Here is a 17,970-nt window from a genome sequence, read left to right on the forward strand (position 1 = left end):
ACCCAGCAATTGCACTACTGGGTATTTACCCTAAAGACACAAACGTAGTGATCCAAAGGGGCACATGTACCCGAATGTTTATAGCAGCAATGTCCACAATAGCCAAACTATGGAAAGAACCTAGATGTCCATCAACAGATGAATGGATCAAGAAGATGTGGTATATATACACAATGGAATACTATGCAGCCATCAAAAGAAATGAAATCTTGCCATTTGCGACAATGTGGATGGAACTAGAGCGTATCATGCTTAGCGAAATAAGTCAAGCGGAGAAAGACAACTATCATATGATCTCTCTGATATGAGGAAGTGGTATGCAACATGGGGGCTTAAGTGGGTAGGAGAAGAATCAATGAAACAAGATGGGATTGGGAGGGAGACAAACCATAAGTGACTCTTAATCTCACAAAACAAACTGAGGGTTGCTGGGGGGAGGGGGTTTGTGAGAAGGGGGGTGGGATTATGGACATTGGGGAGGGTATGTGCTTTGGTGAGTGCTGTGAAGTGTGTAAACCTGGCGATTCACAGACCTGTACCCCTGGGGATAAAAATATATTATATGTTTATAAAAAATTAAAAATTAAAAAAAAACAGCAAAGTTTGAAAATACTATAAAATTTAATATTTCAAATAAATAAATACACATTATGCAACCTTCAACAGGATCCATTATCATCACATAAAAACACTGATATGTGTGTATATCTTCTAGGAATGTTAAAATTACATAGTTGTTGACTTCTATAAAGCAAGCCACCTATCACATATTTAAGAAAGCATTAATAAATTCATTACTTAATTTCATACAAATGTTTTATATTTGCTAAAGCCTACCACAATCCATAGGGCGCAAATATTGGCCAACTATTTCTAACTTTTGTGTTAGACAAAGTTTTTTAAACATTAAGATAGCTGAGAGAATCAACTTTACAGAGCTTAGCTTTTCTCAGGTATCTGACTTGGAGGAGGAGAGAGAGAAGTCCAGTGAAGTTATGAGAGATCACATTGTTACTTTTCTAGAATGAAAAAATAAAGACATCTCATTTTTGACGATACACTTACAAGTCAAAATGGGCTCTAATACAAATGTATGTGAAGAGGTTTTGAAGAATAAATTGGATATCCCAGGGGAGGATCAGCTGCTTGTACTGTAAGGTTTCTTAAAAGTAGTGGATGAGCTTGTATACTATATCGTTCCTCATCATCGTTTGTGGCATAAAGCAATTCCCATGACAGATTGGCCCACTGACCTTTAACAGCTTCAGCATTTAACTTCCCAACTTGGATCAGCAATTCTTGCAGGGTAAGTACTCTCCCAGTGTAAACACCCTTCAGAGTATAAAAGGTGGGTGGGAAAGGAGAAGACAAAGTTACCTTCAGGCCTTTACATTTTATTTGTAAATTTAGAGAAAAATTCCATTGTAGTTAGGCAAACTTAAACAAAAAGTGGTATATTAAAATATACACAAGAGTTCCTTGTCTTCAGAATCAAGATTCACTTTTATTTGGTAGCTCTCTGAATAAGCTTGATGTGACAGCCATTCATTCAATAACCCAAACAGCAAAATCTCAGCTACTTCTGTTTCCTTTCCTTCTCTATTCCTTCACCCCATCTGGCCTCAACAATGCATAAGTCATAGATAGTAGTCAGTGGACAATCACACAATAAGTTCTTTTTAAAAATTTTTGAGATATAATTCACATTCCATACAATTTACTCATGTAAAGTGTTTAATTCAATAGTTTTTTTTTTTTTAGTATATTCAAATGTATACAAGCATCTCCAAATTAGGACATCTTCATGATCTCAAAAGGAAACTTGTGCTCTTTAGCTATTACTCGCTTATCCCATCATTCTCCCAGTTATAAGCAACCACTTACGTACTTTCTATAATTTTGCCTTTTATGAAATTATCATATGAATGGAATCATAATGATGGTGACTGGCTTCTTCAGCATATTTTCAAGGCCCATTCATTCATATATCAGTACTTTATTCCTTTTTATGGTAGACTAACATTCCATTGCATGGAAAAACCACATCTGTCTGCTTACTGATTCATCAGTTGATGGACAGTTTGGTTGTTTCCACCTTTTGTCAGTTATGATTAATACTGTAATAAACATCCATATAAGAGTTTCTATGTGGATCTATGCTTTCATTTTTCTTGGGTCTATATCTAGAAGTGGAATTACTGAGTCATATGGTAACTCTAAGTTTAATCATTTAAGAAACCGCCAAAATGTTTTCTAAATGGTTGTACCATTTTACATTTCTGCCAGCACTGTGTTAGAGTTCTAATTCTTCACATCCACCAATACTTATTATTTGCCTTTTTGATTTCAGCCATTGTAGTATGAACTTGTATGAAGTGATACCTCACTGTGGATTTGGTTTGCATTTCTCTCATGACAAATGATATTGAACGTCTTTTTATGGGCTCTTTTATTGCCCCATTTGTATGTCTCCTTTGAAGAAATATCTATAGAGATACTTTGTTTGTTTTAAAATTAGCTCATATTTTAAATAAAAACACCTTTTTATTATTGCATTGTAAGGATTTTAAAAATATTCCAGTAACAAGTCCCTTATCATTTATATGCAAATATTTTTCCCATTCTGTGAGTTGTCTTTCCACTTTCTTGATTGTATCTTTTGAAGCACAGAAGTTTTCACTTTTGATGAAGTCCTATTTATCTACTCTTGTTTTGTTTTGTTTTCATGCTTTTGGTATTATATCTCAGAATCTACCACCATATTTAAGATCATAAAGATTTACTCCTATGTTCTCTTCTATGATTTTTATGGTGTTAGCTCTTATATTTAGAACTTTGATTTATTTTGAGTTCATTTTTATATATACTATGAAGTAATGGCCTGCAGTTGGTTGAATGGTATCCCTCAGAGAAGATATATCTCCAATCCTAATCCGTGGTACCTGTAAATCTTGTTTAGAATATGTTTTTGCAGGTGTAATTAAGAATCTTAAGATGAGATCATCCTGAATTTAGGTGATCCTAAATACAGTGGTTATGTCCTTAGAAAGGGATACAAAAACTGACATGGGGGTGGATATAGGAAAGGTGTCCATGTGAAGACAGAAACAGAGATTGGAGTTATGCTGTCACAAGCCAAGGAATACCAGGAGTCACCAGCAGCTGGAAGAGCAAGATTATTCCCTAAAGCCTCTGGACAGAGTATGGCCCTGCTGGCATCGTGATTTCAGGCTACTGACCTCCAGAACTCTGGAAGAATAAACTTCTGTTGTTTCAAGCCATCCAGTTCACAGTAATTTGTTGTAGCAGCTCTGAAAACTAATATGGGGTCCGATGACATTCTTTTGAATGTGGCTATCTGTCTCAATACCATTTGCTGAAGAATGGTCTTGGCAACCTTATTAAAATCAGTTTATCAAAGCCACATGCATTTATTTCTAGTTTTGAATCAATTTCATTGATTTTTATGTCTATCTTTATGCCATTGCCATACTGTCTTAATTGCTGGTCTGTACTAAGTTCTGAAATTTGTGTTAGTCTGACAATTTTCAGATTGTTCTATATATTCAAGGTCCTTTGAAATTCCATATGAATTTAAGAAACAGTTTGCCAATGTCACAAAAAAGCCAGCTGAGATTCTGATGGGTATTGTACCAACTCTGTGAATCAACTGGGGAGTAATGTCATCCTATCATTTTGAGCCAGGAACATAGGATGTTTTTTCATGTTATTAAATCTTAAATCATTTCTTTCAACAATATTTCATAGCTTTTGGAGAATATGTTTCATGCTTTTCTTGCTAAATTTCTTCTGAAGTATTAAGTAGAATTGTTTTAACTTCATTTTTAGATTGTGTTTTAGATTTTAGATTACTAGTGTATGGAAACATAATAGATTTTTGTATGTTTATCTTGTATCCTATAACCATGCTGCACTTAATAGTTTTAAGTTTTTTAGAGAATTCCTTAGAATTTCTATATGTAAATTATTTGTGAATAGAGATGATTTCACTTCTCCCTTTCCGGTCTGAGTATCTTTTTTTTTTCTTGCTTAATTACCTTGGCTAGAATCTCTAATATATAATGTTTAATAAAAGTGTTGAATAAAATCCTTTACTACTGATCATAAGTGAACTATCAGCTTTTCACCAATAAGTATGATGTTAACTATGGATTTTTCACAGATGCCTTTATCAAATTGAGGAAAACTCCTTACTATTCCTAGTCTTTGGATTTGTCAAATCCTTTTCTTGTGTCTACTGAGATGATTATACAGTTTTATTTTTTTTATTCAATTGATATGGTATATTACATTAACTGATTTTTCAGTGTTAAGGCAACATTAGATTTCTGGGATAAATACCACTTGGTTATGGTTTTATAATTCTTTTATATGTTGCTGGATTCAGTTTGCTATTATTTTGTTACAGATTTCGGTAACTACATTGATAAAAGATATTAGCCTGTAATTTTCTATCCTTGTAATGTTTCCTTATGCTTTTGATATCAGGGTTAATACAGGCTTTAGAGAATGCACTGGTAAGTGCTCTTTTTTTCTTGAAGAGTTTGTGAAGAACTGGTATTATTCTTTAAAATACTTGGGGGGGCACATGGGTGGCTCAGTCATTAAGCATCTGCCTTCAGCTCTTGTCATGATCCCAGGGTCCTGGGATCAAGCCTCTCATTGTGCTCCCTAATCAGTGGGAAGCCAGCTTCTCCCTCTACCACACCTCCTGCTTGTGTTCCCTCTCTCACTGTCTATCTCAAATAAATAAAATCTTTAAAAAAAATACTTGGTAGAATTATGTAACAAAGCCATATAGTTTTCAGATTTTCTTTACAGTTAGTATTTTGATCACTAATTCAATCTCCTTAGTTGTTATAGGTCTGTTCAGATTACCTATTTCTTCTTGAGTCAGTTTTGGTAGTTTGTATTTGCAGGAATTTGTCCATTTCATCTAAGTTATATAATTCACTGGCATAAAAGTGTTCACTGTATTCTTTTATAATCATTTTTATTTCTATAAGGTCAGTAGTAACACCTCTTTTTTTCATTTTCTATTTCATAATCACTTATCTTTATTAATTTCTTTCTTCTATTTGCTTTAAATTAAGTTTACTCTTCTTTTTCTAGTGTTATAAGATGGAAGGTTAAGCTATCTATTTGAAATCTTTCTTCTTTTTTTTTTTTTAAAGATTTTATTTATTTATTTGACAGAGAGATCACAAGTAGGCAGAGAGGCAGGCAGAGAGAGAGAGAGAGGAGGAAGCAGGCTCCCCGCTGAGCACAGAGCCCGACGTGGGACTCGATCCCAGGACCTTGAGATTATGACCTGAGCCGAAGGCAGCGGCTTAACCCACTGAGCCACCCAGGCACCCCTCTTTCTTCTTTTTAAATAGACACTTTAAAGCTATGAATTTTCCTCTAAAAACTGCTTTAATTGCACCTTTCAAGTTTTGCTATACTGTCTCTTCTTGCCACTCATCTCAATGTATATTCCAATTTCTTCTTTGACCACTGGCGATTTAGGCACGTGTTGTTTAATTTCCACATATCTTGTTAGTTTACTCTGCTAGTTTACTCAATAAATTGTTATCTGTTTAGTTTACATATCTGTTAGTTTACTCAATTTCTTTCTCTCACTGATTTTTAATTTCATTTCCTTCTGGTCAGAGGATACATTTCAATCATTTGAAATGTATTAAGCTTGTTTTATGTATTAGCATATGATTTACCCTGGAGAATGTTTCATGCACACTTCAGAAGAAGATGAATATTCAGATGAATAGAATATTCAGATGAATATTCTATTGTTTTTAGATGGAATATTCTACAGTTGTCTGTTTGGTGTTATGGGTTTATAGTGTTGTTCAAGCATTCTGTTTTTCTGTTGATCTGCCTGTTTGCTCTATCCATTACTGAAAGTAGGGTTTTGAAGTCTTAAATTATTATTATTAAATTGTCTACTCCTTTCTTCATTTCTGTCAATTTTCCTTCATATATTCTGGTGGTTCATTGTTAGCTGCATACATAATTGTTCTAGCTCCCTGATGGACTAACCCTTTTATCACTATAAAATGTCCCTCTTAATCTCTAGTAACATTTTTTGTTTAAAAGTCTATTATTTTCTGATAATAGTATAGGTACTCCAGCTTTCCTGTTGTTGCTGCTTGCCTGATATGCCTTTTTCACCCTTTTACTTTGTTTTTTTTATCCAGCCTGACAATCTGCCTTTCAACTGTTTAATCTTTTAATGTGACTAGTGATACAGCAGGATTTAAATCTGTCATTTTCCTTTTGTCTTCTATATCTCTCCTTTTTTGTCCCTCTAGTCCTCTTTTACTACCTTCTTTTGCATTAAGTGAATATCTTCTAATACTGAATTTTAATTTCTTTAGTGATTTTTTTTTGCTTAAAATTAAGTTATTTTCCTCAGTGATTGTTCTAGGGCTTGCCATAAATAACTTACCAGAATCAGCATTAGTTTACACTAATTCTGGTGAGATAGGAAACAATAATCCTGTATAATTCTACTCTCCTTTTGCCCCTTTTTGTGGTATTGTTATACATATCACACCTATAATATTTCAAGCCCAATAATTTATTATTATAATTACCATTTTATATACTTTTATGTCTTTTAAAGAAATTTAAAGGGAACAAGTATATATTTATCACTTTTGCTACGTTAGCTTTTTATTTATCATTTCTGGTTCTCCTTTATTCCTATGGATTCAAGTTACCATCTGGAATCATTTCTTTTGCTAAGTACAGCTTTATTTCCATGGACTTCTATTCTGCAATCATTGGCAAGTATATTACATTTCTGTATGATAGAGGCCCAACAATACATTGATATCAGGAAGCATGATACTACCACCTTTGGTCTTATCAAGATTGCTTTGGATATTAGGGTTCTTTTGTGGTTCCATACAAATTTTAGGATTGTTCTATTTCTGTGAAAATGCCACTGGAATTTTGATAGGAATTGCGGTGAATATGTAGACTGCTTTGGGTAGTACGCACATTTAATAGTACTAATTCTTCAGCAGGGAGCCTGCTTCCTCCTCTGGCTCTCTGCCTGCCTCTCTGCCTACTTATGATCTCTGTCTGTCAAATAAATAAATAAAAACTTTAAAAAGAAAAAAATAGTACTAATTCTTCCAGTCCACATTTCCATTTATTTGTGTCTTCTTCAATTTCTTTAATCAATGTCTTACAGTTTTCAATGTAAGGTCTTTCATTTCCTTGGTTAAACTTACTCCAAGTTATTTTATTTTTTAGATGTAATTGTAAATTGTTTTCCTAACTTCTCTTTCTGACAGCTTGTTATTGGTGTATAGAAACAACAGATTTTTGTGTATTTATTTTGTATCCTGCATCTTTACTAAAGTTGCTTATTATTTCTAAGTTTTTTGGTGGAGTACTTAGGATTTTTTATATATAATATCATGTCATCTGCAAATAGTGACAGTTTTAATTCTTCCTTTCCAAATTGGATGACTTTATTTCTTTTTCTTGCCTAATTACTGGGGCAGGACTTACAATACTATGTTGAATAAAAGTGGCAAGAGTGGTCATCTTTGTCTTGTTCCTAATCTTAGAGGAAAAGCTTTTAGCTCTTCACCATTGAATATGATGTTGGCTGTGGGCTGTCATATGTGACCTTATTACTGAGGTACTTTCCTCCTATACCACTTTGTTTTTTCTTTAAACATGGTTTCTTTCAGTCCTTTGAACATTTTTATAATGGCTACTTTGAAATCTTTGTTAAATCTGCCATCTAGTCACTCATAGGCAATTTACCCCCCCAGTATATGGGTCTGACTTTCCTGTTTCTTTTTATGTCTTATAATTTTTGTTCAATATTGGACATTTTATATAACACCACTGCAATTCTGAGGATTGACCCTTGCCCCCATACCAGGGCTTGTTATTTATTTATTTGTTTAGTAAGTGGCTGGATCGCTTTAGTGAAGTTAATGCCCACTCTCCCTACAAGTGTGAAGCCTTTGATTTTGGTTCCTTGGGGAGAGCAGCCTTGTGAATGTCCACAGTTAATCTGAGATAGCAGTAGTTTTAGCAGGGCTCACTTCATCTGTTAATTGCTCACACCCAGATGCTAAGCTCCAATGATCGCCAGGTGGTTGCTTTATGTTTTCAACAATGTCCTGGGAAGTAAATCGTTTCATAGACTAATCCAGTTAAACGTGGGCACATTTTTTTTGACCCCAGGAGGGCTCTTCTCTACTGTTTCTTCCCCTGGTTCTGTTTACCTACTCAGCCTACAGTTTAGTTTATGTCTCTAACAAATTTACCAGTAGCCCCTTAATTACTTTTTACCACAGCTCCATTGTTTTTGAGAGCATCTTAGGTGTCAACGTATCTACACCGTTGCAAGTGAAATAATTTCCTTTGGGAGAAATTTAGAAGTTGGTTTTGTTTTGTTTTGTTTTATGATTGACTTCTCCCACTGGGCAAAACCTCTTAGCCAGAGCTCTGTATCTGAGGGTGAGACAACAGCATGCTTCTCCCTGAGAGACACCTCTGCTTTAGGAGGCAGAAGGCAGCAGTAATCTCAGGTCTTCTTGACTTGCCTCTCCTTGTGTGGAACCTCCACCTTCTACGAGGTAAGGCTGGTCAGGGCCCCATTATTCTCAGGGGCACCAAGTCCACAGTAAATCCTCTATCCAAAAAGATGGGGTGGCCAAAAAGGAGTTCTCACCTCTGAACTACACATGCTCAGAACCTAGCCTCACAGAAGGTAGCTGGAGGTAAGATAAATGCTAAAGCCCTGACTCTCCCAGGAAAACAGTCTTCCAACTAGGAGCAGAAGTGAGAAGGAATCCTTCTTGTTTAGATCAGTCTGAGGAGTTTCTGTCTTGCTGAGTTGGGAAGGAATGGGATCTTGGTCCAAATACTGCAGTCTCTCACTACTCTTATTGGGTTTTAGTTGAAAATTTGAATAAATATTTCTTCCTTTGCAAATGCCCTTAGGATCATTTCCAAGTCTTTAAATGGTTGTTTTTTAAAAATAACTTTCATTATTTTTGATGGGGAGGAAATCTACAGAGCTCTTCAAGCTGCAATGCCAGATACAGAACCTCCAATGAGCGTGTAACATTGAATCACACTGTGCACATCTGATGACATTTTAAATGTAATGAGAACCACCATGTTTTTCTTTTTTTAAAAAAAGTTATTTCCTATTTGGAGTCTCTGAATTTTTACAGGTCAGTTTGCTTCAGATAAAACACTGATGTCAGCAAAAGGAATACTTTGCCACTTACAAATTAGTTTTTCTTCTAGGAGTCAAATCCAAAGTGATAATTCATGACTCAGATTTGGCGTAGGAATATAATCCATTTAGCCAAATATGTTATAGCATATTAAGTCTAGTTGGCTATCTTAGTGCAGTTATTGCACATTGGCTATACATTTTAAATTAGCTCATATTGGGTTTGCAAAAGTAAATAATTAGTCATTCTAGGATGGTACTATGTTGGCTATGAAGTCATGATTACAAAGGCCTTAATGATATGATTAATATATCCATACCCATAATGTTGTATCTCTATCACTTAAATACTTTATTTTTTTTAAGGTCAATACATGAAAATGTTTAAAAACACATTTTTAAACTTACCATATTAGGGTCATATCCCAGAGAAAACAAGTATGGTTTTTCTTGTAAAATTGCTTCCTTCCACTTTTCATCAGATACCAAACCAATGTACCAGTCAGTTTCATATTCTTCAAGGCAGTTAGTCAGCTCTTTAAAGTCTTCTATTGGACCTAAACTTGCTTTATCAATCATTAGTTTCAGAGTATACCTTAACAATGGAGAAATAAAGAATTTTAGAAGTTTTAATAAAATTTATAAAATCAACTTCATAGATGAAATAGACTCTGTTCAATCTATATTTTTAAGACATTGCACTAAAATCATACATATTTCAGATAAAAAGATCAGGAAGAAATGATGGAGTGAAGTAAAAAAAATCCAGTAAGTCAAATGAAAAACAGGTTCTTCATATAAAATAAAAGGAAATGGAAATTAAAATGTAATCCTGATATAATAACTGTACATACTAAGCATTTCTTTTATTTTTAGGAAAGTGATTATTATTATTATTTTATAATATTTTATTTATTTATTTAACAGAGAGAGACACAGCGATAGAGGGAACACAAGCGGGGGAGTAAGAGAGGGAGAAGCAGGCTTCCCACAGAGCAAGGGAGCCTGATGTGGGGCTCAATCCCAGGGCCCTGCGATCATGACCTGAGCCTAAGGCAGACGCTTAATGACTGAGCCACCCAGGCACCCCAGAAAGTAATTATTTGTTATAATTAGAAATGAAGAAGTATCTCCTTTTAGGTTTTTTTTTTTTTTAAAGTCAGTATTTTTCTGCCAGTTACAGTTTATGTATAATCAAAATGAATTACCTGAAAGCTTTCAGTGCTAGTTGGAACAGTTCTGGCTTTTCTGTGAGCCAATCCAAGGCAAGAGACCAAGGCAAAACGCCACTGTAAACTCTCAATATATGACCAGGACTCGGAACCATATTGTCTACTCCAAATAAACTAAAATAACAAGTCATTACTGCATGAACATAAAAGTCTTTTAAAACTCTGTCCTTTGCAATTTCTTCCAGGACACTTGAGGTATTTTCTTCTGAATGAAAACATTCCAGCTGCTTTAACACAAATTGGTACCACTCTTCTGGAAAGAGTGAGCTCATCTCCCTCATCTTGGAATTAGGCAAACAGCTAGATGTCCACTCTTCAGGTAAGCGTAACAAGTGAGAATGAGAACAACTGAACTCCACAAGGGGGATATATGCCACATCTTTTTGTTTTCCTTTGTCAACAACAGGGTATCCCAATATAACTGACTTGTAAAGACTGTTTTCAGGAACTGTGCCTCCAGAATGCTCACCAATACCCTGAGACTCTACTGATCCTGGAATTGGAAAATTTACACCTGGTACAACTTTTAATTGATCTTTTTCTTCTTTTCCTTTTCTGATAGTTGGCTCATCACCAAAAACATTATCATCAGACCAATCATCCAAAATTTCTGAATTTAAACTATCTGAGTCTTCTGGGGATTGGGTTTGTGGTGAAGTATTCAAAGCAGGCAGGATTATTAGAGATGCTTGCCCTTTATTTTCAGTTTTGTGAACAACCTCCTGCACATGAGGCCTTCTGGAACAGTACTGAAGAAGTATCCACACAAGTACTTTAATAAGATCACCTTTAAATTCTTTTAAATTATCATGAGAATCGATTATGCCAGATAGAACATTCCTGGCATCAGAATAGAGTTTTACTGGCAAAACAGAATAGGGTGTCAAGACATTTCCAAAGTGTTCATTAATAGAACATACTCTTGAATATTCTTGTTCAAAGGCACTTTGAAAAACTTCATCAACTCTTTGAGCTTCAGCAGTATGACAGGATGTCTCTTGCAATTCTAACCCCTAAAGAAGAAAGAGAAAGTACTTGAATTTATGATCACTTATTACATAGAGAAAAGCAACTACTTTTATATATTCCCATGGATTGGATTCTCATAATTAAAATATGGAAAACACACACACACAAAATTCCTTAACTCAAGAGCTACACATTTACTCCAACTTATTGGCACTTCAACACATTTGATGCTGCATATAGAGGTTAAAAGTTATGGTACTACTTTATGGGGTGCCTGGGTGGCTCAGTGGGTTAAAGCCTCTGCCTTCGGCTCAGGTCATGATCCCAGGGTCCTGGGATTGAGCCCCGCATTGGGCTCTCTGCTCGGCAGGGAGCCTGCTTTCTCCTTCTCTCTCTCTACCTGCCTCTCAGCCTAGCCCCGCATTGGGCTCTCTGCTCGGCAGGGAGCCTGCTTCCTCCTTCTCTCTCTCTACCTGCCTCTCAGCCTACTTGTAATCTCTGCCTGTCAAATAAATAAATAAAATCTTTAAAAAAAAAAAAAGTTATGGTACTACTTTAAAGGAAATGACAGAAATGCCACTAGAAATTGGCAAAACAATTTAATTGACTATGACCATAATTTTGAAAGACTATACCTATAGTGAGGGTTGAATCATACTTACAAAATACTTTTCTTTTTTTTAAGATTTTATTTATTTGATAGAGAGAGAGAGAGAGAGAGAGAGATTGAGAGAGCACAACCAGGGGATGTGCCAGAGGAAGAGGGAGAAGCAGGCTCCTTGTTGAGCAGGGGATCATGACCAGCCCAAGGCAGATGTTTACCTGGCTGATCTACCCAGGTGCCCCAAAAAACTTTTTTAAATATAAAATTTTTGGGGACGCCTGGGTGGCTCAGTGGGTTAAGCTGCTGCCTTCGGCTCAGGTCATGATCTCAGGGTTCTGGGATCGAGTCCCGCATCAGGCTCTCTGCTTAGCAGGGAGCCTGCTTCCCTTCCTCTCTCTCTGCCTGCCTCTCCATCTGCTTGTGATTTCTCTCTGTCGAATAAATAAATAAAATCTAAAAAAAAAAAAATATATATATATATATATATATAATTTTTTGGAGGGCAAAAGGCAAAACTGGAATTATTTAGCATACACAGTAGTTTTCTATCCTACTTTAAATGGCAGCATTATTCTACTGTGGATATTCTGGAATTTATTCAATCATTTTTCTGTTCCAGTTATTTATTTATTTGTTTATTTAATTATATATATTTTTAAGATTTTATTTATTTATGTGACAGAGAGAGAGAGAGAGAGAGGTCACAAGTAGGCAGAGTGGCAGGCAGAGAGAGAGGAGGAAGCAGGATCCCTGCTGAGCAGAGAGCCAGATGCGGAGCCTGATCCCAGGACCCTGAGACCATGACCTGAACTGAAGGCAGAGGCTTAACCTACTGAGCCACCCAGGCACACCTGTTCCAGTTTTTTAATTATAATAACATTATCATCATCATACAGATTTATGTATTTGGCTACTGTCTGTCTCCTCCAACTATAATGTAAACTCCAAAAAGCAGTTCTCTTTTGGTTACTAGTATGTCTGCCGTGCCTAAATCAGTACTTGACACAGTACTGGTATGCAGAAAATATATGTTGATGAAATGAATACTATTAATGTGTTTTTAATTTATTTTTTTACTTATTTATTTTTTAAAGATTTATCCATTTATTTGAGGAAGGGAGGAGTAGAAGAGGAAGAGAGTCCCAAGCAGACCCTGCGCCCAGTGTGGAGCCCAATGTGGGGCTCAGTCCTGAGATCATGACCTGACTGATCATGACTCTTGGCTGAAACCAAGAGTCTGATGCTCAACTGACTGCATCACCCAGGCACCCCTAAATGTGTTTTTTTGTGAATTTTAAACACATTTTTATTACTTCTCTATAAGGAATCATTTGAAGAGGATGCAGCAGGCCACTGTTTACTATTACTATTGCTATCATTGTTTACTTATTTATACATTTTTACAAAGTTACCAGTGCATTTAATAAAAGACAATGCTGTCAGGTTGTATTAGGGTCCAGAGAAAGAACATAGGATATGAACATCAGAAGCCATTTTTAAATCATGGCTTTACCAGGTATTTGCACAGAATCTTGAGTAGATCATTTACCAAGATTCCTTTCTCTTTCAAAGAAAACTAATCCTAGCACATAGGATTGTAAAGATTTAAGTAATAAAAGTGCTTTGTTGGGGTGCCTGGGTGGCTTGGTCAGTTAAATGTTGGACTCTTGATTTTGGCACACGTCATGATCTCAGGGTTGTGAGACCAAGCCCCATATCCAGCTCCACACTGAGCCTGGATCTGCTTAACATTCCCTCTCTACCTCTCCCTCTGCCCCTCACCCCTCACAATCTCTAAAAATAAATAATTTTTTTAAAAGTGCTTTGTAAACTTTAAAGCATATAGCATATAAATGTTGGTAAGGTGGTATTGCTAAGCCACGTGTGTCCAAAAAACTGAAAAGAAAAAAAGACTGCCATTAAAAAAATGTATCTTTACATATATAATAGAGCACAGAAGAGCAATGAAGGAGCCACATTATTAGGCATTATAAAACATACCATTTTAAAAAACAGAGCCTAAATGAAGCAATGAAAATGCCCTCAATATTTTTTTTTAAAGATTTTATTTATTTATTTGACAGACAGAGATCACAGGTTGGCAGAGAGGGGGGGAGAAGCAAGCTCCCCGCTGAGCAGAGAGCCCGATGTGGGACTCGATCCCAGGACTCTGAGATCATGACCTGAGCCGAAGGCAGCGGCTTAACCCACTGAGCCACCCAGGCGCCCCTGCCCTCAATATTTTTTAAACATTTTTTTTTATAATGCCCTCAATATTGCATGAGATTTGCCTTCTCTTACTTACACAGGTTAGACTAGGTTCTCAAACTTCAGGTGAGTCAGAATCACTGGATGGCAGTTAAAACATGGGTTGCTGGGCCCTCCTCTAGTTTCTGATTCAGTAGTTCTGAGGTGGTGCCCAAGATTGTCCCTTTCTAAGAAGTTCTAGGATATGTCAATATTACTAATCTGGGGAACTGAATTTTGAGAACCACTGGGCTAAAGAAGAAGCTTTTTAATTACCAGCAATTTTATTCCATCTGTGCTAAGACAAAAAATTCATTCATTTACCACTATTCGTTCAGCAAATATTTATCAAGGGGCTATTAAGTGCCAGACAATGTTCCAGGGGCTTAGGCTATATTCCTTCAAACAGAGATCCTTGTCCTTGTGACAATTACATTAGAGAGTAAAGGGATACAGACAATCAACAATGAAAAAAAGTAAATTATATAGTTTGTTAGAAGGTATAAGTGCTAGAAAAATAGAGAAAAAGTAAAGTAAGCCAAGGAGAACTGGGAGTGCCAGGATGGGAGTGGGAATACACTTTAAACAGGATAGCCAGAGATTTCCCTGAGGTGATATTTGAGCAAAGACTTGAAGGTGGTAAGGCAGCTAGCTGTGTGGTTATATGAAAAAGAGCATTCCAGGTAGAGAGAATAGCCAGTAGGCTGGAGTAGAGTGAGAGGATTCAAGTAGTAGGTGAGGCTAAGAGGAAATAGAGAGCCTGAACACTTAGGGCCTTGACTTTTACTCTGAATGAAAAAAAAAAAAAAAAAAGAGATCCACTATAGGGTTTTGAGTAGAGAAGTACCATGAAATGAGTTAGATATTAAAGATTACTCTAGCTGAGAACAGACTATTGGGAGGCAGGTAGAAAGAAGCAGGGGGCCCAATTGGGAGACTATTGCAATGACCTAAGAAAGAGATAAAGATAGCTAATTGTAGGATAGAGAAAGGTGGTGGCATATAGGATATGGCTTAAAGACAGCCAACAGGATTTCTTGTTGGATTGCATGTGGGGTATGGAGGTAAACAGGAGTGAAATACCACTGGACTAAAGCCCAAATGTTTTGGGGCTGAGCTACCAGAAGGATGGAGTTGTTACCAAGGACTGCTAGGCTCTGGACAGTCTGCTGTTTTTGTTTGTTTGTTTTTTCATTTTGTGTACTTTATTTTTTAAGCTTTAATTCCAGTAAGGTTAACATACAATATTCTGTTAGTTTCAAATGTACAATAAAGTGATTCAACAGTTCCAGTCTGATGTTAATTAAGAGTCTAGGAAAGAGGGGCACCTGGGTGGCTCAGTCGGTTACGCATCTGCCTTGGGCTCAGGTCATGATCCCAGGGTCCTGGGACTGAGCTCAGATTCCAATTCTGACTCCCTGCTCAGTGGCGGTCTGCTTCTCCCTCTCCTCTGCCCCAATCCCCCTGCTTCTGTGTGCTCTTTCTCTCTCTCTCAAATAAATAAAATCTTAAAGAAACTAAAAAGAGGTTAATGAAAAGAGAAGGAACCATCAAAGGAGACTGACAAGGACTGACCCATGAAACAAGCTAAAAAAAGAAGATACTGTGTCAAATGCTGCAGACAGGTCCAATAAGACCAGGTCAGAGAACTGACATTAGATTTAGCAATCTGTTAGCCAGTAGAGACCTTGACAAGAGCAGTTTTGGTACAGTAATAGATAACAGGGTAAAAAACCTAGAGTAAGTTGAAGAGAGAATGGGAGAAATGAAATTTGAGATTTGATTTAGGTAATTCTTTTACGGCATTTTGCTTTAAAAAGAGAAGAAAGGCATGTAGCATGGTAGTAAGGATCAGAAGAGGTTTTTTTATTAAGTTGAGAATGCTTATGTGATATAGGAGTAAAAAAACATTATGGAGTCACACTTTCGAGATACTCAACTAGATAAGGAAATAAAGAAAAGGCCTGGACAAAAAGAGGGCAAATATATTTTGTTACTACATTCTATTATACAATCAACACTAGTCTACCTAGAATGTGTTCATATTGAAATATGCTTTAAAAATCCCTTAGGCGTTTTCACAGGTAATTAACTGATACTCTTAAGTTGAGCTATTAAGTGTATACTATGTCTATAACAGGTAAAATTTTACACATGTGCTATAAAAACACTAGAGAGGTTTCAAATGTACACTGACCTTAATGTTAATACAGCAGTAAGTATAACCACATTCTAGAATCATTATCCATATTAAACGATCTTGAAAACGGCCCAAGTAATGAGATCCAGGTAAGAGGAGACCTAAAATAAATTAGAAATAAAAAAAAAGTAAGTAGTATTCAAGCTTGTTTTATTTTGCCATGTGAACCTTCAAAACTGGTAAGATACTTGGAACTGATTCATAGCTCCTTTTATTCTCTCTTTAAGTTAATAGAAACAATTATTCATTGCGTATCGGGGGCATTAAATTAAGCTTTTGATAGGAACAGGAACAGTTAAAAGAGAAAATCTATAGCTAATACATAAAAATTCAAGGATATATTTTCCAGAGAAACAAATTAGAATCTTCTATATAAAATCCTAACTACAGTAGGAAAAGTAGGAAAGTATTAAATGTAAAAGTATATAAAAGCCAACTTCACATTATTTATTTAAAGCATTTTGGACATTTTTTTATAAACATACATATAAAAATGTTTTGTGGTGTTAAAAATTTACATAAAATGCTACTACCACACTGTATAAAAACTTTAAAAAATTAGTTTTCTCTTAACATTATGTCTCTGAGATCTGCCCATGTTGACTGCAAATAGTTCAAGTCATTTGCACCTACAGTTGAGAATTCACTGTATGAATACGGCTAAATTTGAACATTCATTTCCCATTTATAAACACATTCCATATATTTCCAATTTTTCTCTATCATAAATAATACTGCAGGGATTACCTTTGTGCTAGTCTGCTTATGTTATATGCTATACAGTAAAGAGTTAACATAGCAGAACTAACTGTTACCCTTTGAAAGTCCTGCTTGCAAAGCTGTTTGATGGCTGGCAATGGGGACTTGCATTTCTGGAGAATTCTCACCATCCTCCTTGATAAGAGTGTCATTGTGTCTAAACAGTTTGTACAAACAATACAGTTTATCGGGAACACCTGCTTTCTTTCTAGGAGTCTGGAATCTTGGTACATGCTAGGCAGAGGGTGGCCTACATGACCACACCCCAAATAAAAGCCCTAGGCACTGAGTCTCAAATAAGCTTCCCTGGTAGTCACCGTATCACACAGGTTGTGACAATGTGTGACTGGGGAATTAAACATGTTCTGAATGATTCCATCGGGAGAGGACATCTGGAAGCTTGCACCATGATTTACCCCATGTAACTATTCTCTTCATTGATTTTGTTCTGCATTCTTTTGCTATAATAAATCTTAGCCATGAGTACAAATATATATTGAGCTCTGCAAATCCTCTCAGTGAATCATCAAACCTGGATATGGGCTTGGGGAAACCCCAAAACACATGTACAAAAGTTTCTCTAGAATCAGAATCTAATTAGAATTATGGAATCTAAAAGTGGATCCCTAGGTCATGGGATATGTACACCTTTACTATAGACTATTAGTTTACTCTTCAAGGTGGTTATACAAATTTATATTCCCTTCTAGCAAGGGTGTGA

At 35.9% G+C, this 17,970-nt stretch overlaps 1 protein-coding gene across 2 annotated transcripts in view; it reads right to left on the reverse strand.

Moving 5' to 3' along the window:
- Positions 1–602: 602 nt before the first annotated feature.
- The window catches only part of PCNX4 (pecanex 4), a 43,408-nt gene continuing 26,040 nt past the window's right edge, over positions 603–17,970 (reverse strand). For both annotated transcript variants that reach the window (XM_082734962.1, XM_082734961.1), the window contains exons 8-11: positions 16,488–16,591; positions 10,447–11,483; positions 9,647–9,833; positions 603–1,332 (exon numbers count right to left, since the gene is read on the reverse strand). In XM_082734962.1, coding sequence (XP_082591088.1) covers positions 1,081–1,332; positions 9,647–9,833; positions 10,447–11,483; positions 16,488–16,591 — 1,580 coding nt within the window. In that variant the 3' untranslated portion in view covers positions 603–1,080. The remainder of the gene's footprint in view (positions 1,333–9,646; positions 9,834–10,446; positions 11,484–16,487; positions 16,592–17,970) is intronic.

The sequence above is a fragment of the Mustela nivalis genome, assembly GCF_964662115.1.
Source record: "Mustela nivalis genome assembly, chromosome: 6".
NCBI classification, from domain to species: domain Eukaryota; kingdom Metazoa; phylum Chordata; class Mammalia; order Carnivora; family Mustelidae; genus Mustela; species Mustela nivalis.